The sequence below is a fragment of the Penaeus japonicus genome, unplaced genomic scaffold, assembly GCF_977035675.1.
Source record: "Penaeus japonicus unplaced genomic scaffold, GWHDUDI00000001_assembly GWHDUDI00000024, whole genome shotgun sequence".
Taxonomy (NCBI): domain Eukaryota; kingdom Metazoa; phylum Arthropoda; class Malacostraca; order Decapoda; family Penaeidae; genus Penaeus; species Penaeus japonicus.
The window spans coordinates 4,672,041-4,677,040 of NW_028234426.1; the positions used below are offsets into that span (position 1 = coordinate 4,672,041).

The following is a 5,000-nucleotide window of genomic DNA, read 5'->3' on the forward strand; positions in this document are numbered from 1 at the left end:
CCATTGTGAATGGGTTAAGCTAATGTTTCCTTTCATCTAACCCAATCATTCTTATCCATTGAATTTATTACATATTCTATTCATAGAATTTTTGCACAGTGCACATATCCTCTTAAGCATTATTGTGATAATCAACAAGAAGAATCCTCAAAATTACTGTTCAATCACATCAATCTTTCTATATTATCAATCAACATTTTTTCTGCCATCCATTTTCATTCAAAATTTTGGTATATCTAGGACATTTATCCAGTCTTCCACATTTCTATAAATGGCTCATTTACAACCTATCACAATCATCTTAAATTTCCCGTTCTCAAAAAACATTTAAAATCTGCCCTATGAAAACACTCAGATAAAATTACTTAAAAAGTAAGAGAAATAACTCCAGAGATATCATCCTCCCTATAGGAATTCTACATTCTTGTTTCATATAAACGTGATGGAATCTTTAAATCAATTTTGAGTGATGCTATCTGTAATAATCTGTGATATGAGACGCATAATTTCTACTGTGCTATCTCAATTATATGAGATTAATTCATCTTAAACAAGGTAAATGCTACATAAGAATAAAGTAATTTAATTGAAAATGTGATTGACAAGTTCATTTTTCAATCAGATTCATGAATCAAAAACATAATAAAATAATTGAGAAAAAAATAAAAGTAATTGGAAAAAATATTATTACTATCACCAAAGAGATGTGTCTAAAAGGCTTTAATGTCCAAAAAATACTATACATCTTACTAATCAGTTACTTAGCTTTCTTACTACTGATTTAATTTCCCTACAACCGAAAACGGGATAAAGTTCCAACTTCACAATATCGCCTGATCATCATTAGGATTTATGTGTAATTTTTCAAAAAATAAAAAATAAATACAAAATCAATTGACTATTCAAAGTTCAAACATACCCAAAGGAAAGATTTTTGGGGGTATAACTGCTACATTAAATAAGAATTTGGGTATCATAACAATCAAAATTATTTAACTCCCATTCAATCCAGAAGACTTACACTGGACACCACATTAGGAAGGTTGTTGCTGCTGGCTGGAGGAGGCTGGTTAGCATCTGCAACTGCTCCTGCAGCAGAAGTGACATCAGGTGCTGCAGACGCTCCAGCTGGTGCTGCTGCTGTTGCTGCTGCTCCCACAGAGCCCACTACATCAGCAGCCTTTTGGGCCCCAGAGGCTGCTGGCTGCGGAGTGAGGGGCGACCACTGCGACCCAGGTGGTGATGTCAGCTCAATGCCTGACAAGAGGTCTAAGTTTGATATGCCTGAAGTTACAGATGAAATGGATGGGACAGCAGAGGGTGTGGCTCCAGTAGCAAGTGGTACCTGCTGTGGCTGCTGCTGCTTTTGTGGCTGAAGGGGCTGGGGCTGAAGAGGCTGAGCTTGAGGTTGCACCGATGGCTGCTGGGGCTGCAGAGGCTGTGCTTGTTGGGGGTGCGCTGCCTGTTGCTGTGGTTGATATGGCAGCTGTTGTGACTGAGGCTGTGACTGCTGAGGTAAAGGTTGATGTTGAGGCTGTGCTTGTTGGGGTTGGGCCTGCTGTGCCTGAGGCTTCTGAGCCATTGAATACTGTGGCTGATAAGTCTGCTGGTGAGGCTGCTGTGGCTGCTGTGGCTGCTGTGGCTGCTGTGCCTGCTGTGGTTGCTGTGCCTGCTGTGGTTGCTGTGACCCATACTGTGCCCAGGTCTGGTAATTCTGATTATACATCATGGTCTGACTATACTGAGCATTGGTTGCATTAGCTGTTACTACAACAGGTGATGGATAAGCTTGAGAAGGCACTGTCGATGCACCTGTCTGGGATGTGGTAAATTTAGCTGATACTGAAGAATCTTTGTATGCAGAACTCTGGGTGCCAAAGGTGCCAGGACTTCCAGCTTGGCTGCTGCTGATGGATGTAATGCCTGACTGTGGGTAACTAGCATACATATTCCACTGTGGCACTTGATTGCCTGTTGTAGATATGGGCATAGATTGGGAAGTGTTCGTTTTGGACTGTGGATATGCTCCTGCTTGGGCACTACCACTTGCTGAACTGCTATATGCACCTGAAGCAAAGTTAGCTCCAGCAGTATTCTGATATGATGTATCCCCTTGCGTTCCAGGCTGTTGGCTGCTGTAAGGTGATGTGGCATAGCCTGCATATGGAGTCTGGTTTGAATACACTACCCCTCCTGACTGGGTATTAGAGTCTGGACTCACATTTGATGAATAATAAGAGCCTGCCTGACTGTACATAGCAGCAGGTGCAGGGCTGGTGGCATGTGCACTTGGGTACTGATAGGAATATGGGGGATAAAAGTAATTGCTGCCACCTGCTGTAGTTGTGGGATACGTCTGCTGAGTACTCCCAGCAGAAGCTGTTGTAACTGCAGTCACTGCTGCAGGCAATGAAGTTTGTACAGCAGGAGTTCCAGATGGTTGCTGATAATAGCCATAGTAATTCTGCCCCATATTTCTTGTGTCCTTCTGAATGACAGATGGGCCTCCCTTACCAGTGCTCCCTGCAGCCACTGCTCCTCCTGTAGTTGTACTACTACTGCTGCTGGTGCCCGATCCAACACCTTGTGGATAAGTGGAACCATAGCCATACTGATGGGCCTGGCTGTGTGCTGCAGCATCAGTGTGCCGCGGGGATGCTGTGGCTCCACTATGTGGGGTTCCACCACTAACTGCTGTTGATGTATTTACAGAAGATGCTCCAGCACTCTGTTGTCCATAATATGGGTATCCTCCACTATATCCATACTGAGGCTGGCTTCCTGCTTGGCTAATATTATATATATTAGAGGAATGAGCACTGCTAGCTGTGTTATATGGAGTGACTGATTCACTAACTGAAGCTGAAGCTGTTGATGAAGCAGTAGCACCTGCACTCATATTGGAAGGGTAACTCACTGCTGATGCACCAGCAGAGTATGGAGTAGCACCCATTTGCTGACTACCATAGTAGTGCCCTGGAGCACTATAAGATGCAGTTGTAGATGGAACTTTATAAGGCGAACCAGAACTCTGAGGGGCTGGAGAGGGAACAGGGGAGGGAGCAGATGGACGGTACGCCGCTGACTGGCTGGAATAATTTGCTGAATATCCTCCAGCCTGGCTGCAAGATGTCATGGCATCACTCTGTTCTGAGCCCAGTGGGGCAGGCCTCATACTACTAGCATACGAGCCACTGGGATCATGATATCCATATCCTGGATGCACTTGTGGTGAAACACCAGCACCAGCACCTGGTACTACCCCTCCCATACCTGGGCCTCCCTTCATGTGCTGTAAGAAGTCTTTCAGTTTTGGGCCACTTGTGGAACTTCCTGGTGCTTCTATACTCCCTTCTCTTATAGGCTTGGGAGGTGGAACACCCCCTGTGAACTTCTTCACATTTGCTGAGAGCATCTCCTCTCGCTCCTCATCCTGCACCCGACAGACAGACTTGACTCGAGATGCAAGTTTGCTCACCTGTCCTTCCAGCTTATGGTAAAACTCTTGAGCATCTTCAGCTTTCTTTAGTATATTTAGGTATGCATTATATGATGCCAAGAGGGATGACAAAGTCTCTGATCTCTGGGCCTGTGCCTGATTGGTGAGGCGACGAGTGGTGGCATAGGCAGCGTTGGCCTCTGAGAGAGCTTGCAGGATGTTGGCTTGGGCAGACATATTTTTTTCTAAACCTAAAACCTGTTGGAAATGAGAATAAAATTGTATATAAACAAATTAAAAAAAAAAGGTAAATGGGATCAAAATTGCTTTTTAGATATGATAAATATTTATCCTTGGAAAATTCCCTTTCCTCTCCTCAAGCAATTTCAATAATCTACTTTCTATTTGCAAAATCTGAATTGAAGAATTACATCCTTTTAACCCTATCACTATATACACATTCCCTATCTTGCCACAGATCATAAGGAGGGGAAGAAACTCACCAATCGGTCATGTTTTTTCAGTTCGTTCTTGAAGAAATCTTCCATGTCATCTTGGTTTGTCACCAACTGTTTTGTAATATCGTCGTTCTGAATGTCATTCCTCAGCTGAGACTCCAGCTGTGCCCTCTGCGTGCGCATCTCCTTTACTTTGCCTAACAGACGCTTCACTTCCTGCTTTGTGGCTGGGTCACCTTGGGCTATAAGAGCAAATGTGGTATACTCTATATTAACATGTGCTTATGTACAAAATTATTCACATTTGTTTTTTAAGGTTTATTCTTTGCTAATCCTCTTAATTAAGTCTGATAAGTACAATTTAAGATTCCACAACATTACTTATATGCAAGTCAATCACACTCACCTTCAACACTAGCCACAGAGGGGATGGCAGCAGCCACTTGGTCCAGAGGTTTGGAAAGCAGCTGAAGGTTAGCCAAGTGTGAAGTAATGGCTCTGTGCAAAGCGGTGTTATTGTCCTGGGCGCTCTGGTGGGCCTCACGGTACTTGTTGGCCTCACGCTTGAGCTCTCCAACTATCATATTTGGGGCTCGCTTTCCCATCATGGCGAGGAACTCCTTCTCCTTCTCCTCTTCTTCCTATTAAAAGCATATATTTGTTGCTGTTTTTTTTCCTCCTGTTACTCATCAAAAATCAATCTTGGAAATTTACAAATACAGCAAACATTATGCCTATAAAAACCTACCTCAATAAGCCTGCTGATTTCCTTAAGAGAAGCATTAATGTCATGAAAGAAGCTAGATATCTTAGCCATGATGTCTGTGAGCTTCTGTACACCATTGCTTGCATTCAGGTCTGCACAGCACTCAATTAATTCCTGTTGGAGACACAAGACATTATCAAAATATTTCATATCGATTTCTATGAGACTAAAAGTTCAATTAAAAAAAAGGTTTATTATATTTTTTTTATCACATATAAAATGAAATATGACATTCCTAACCTGGGGCAGGTTTTCTGTTCCTGTCTCTAGTGTCAAAGTGTCTAATTGCATGGAAGCCAGGTAACTCTCCAGCTCTTCATTCTTTTCCTGTATCCCT

The 5,000-nt window shown here is 42.9% G+C and overlaps 1 protein-coding gene across 6 annotated transcripts in view; it reads right to left on the minus strand.

Moving 5' to 3' along the window:
• Positions 1-5,000, minus strand: part of mop (tyrosine-protein phosphatase non-receptor type protein myopic) — a 33,355-nt gene that overhangs the window by 19,433 nt on the left and 8,922 nt on the right. For all 6 annotated transcript variants that reach the window (XM_086550596.1, XM_086550597.1, XM_043016854.2 and 3 more), the window contains 5 exons: positions 4,904-5,000; positions 4,646-4,777; positions 4,304-4,538; positions 3,943-4,139; positions 1,022-3,697 (listed from right to left, as the gene is read on the minus strand). The exon at positions 4,904-5,000 is cut by the window's right edge and continues 36 nt beyond it. In XM_086550596.1, the coding sequence (XP_086406722.1) occupies positions 1,022-3,697; positions 3,943-4,139; positions 4,304-4,538; positions 4,646-4,777; positions 4,904-5,000 (3,337 nt within the window). The remainder of the gene's footprint in view (positions 1-1,021; positions 3,698-3,942; positions 4,140-4,303; positions 4,539-4,645; positions 4,778-4,903) is intronic.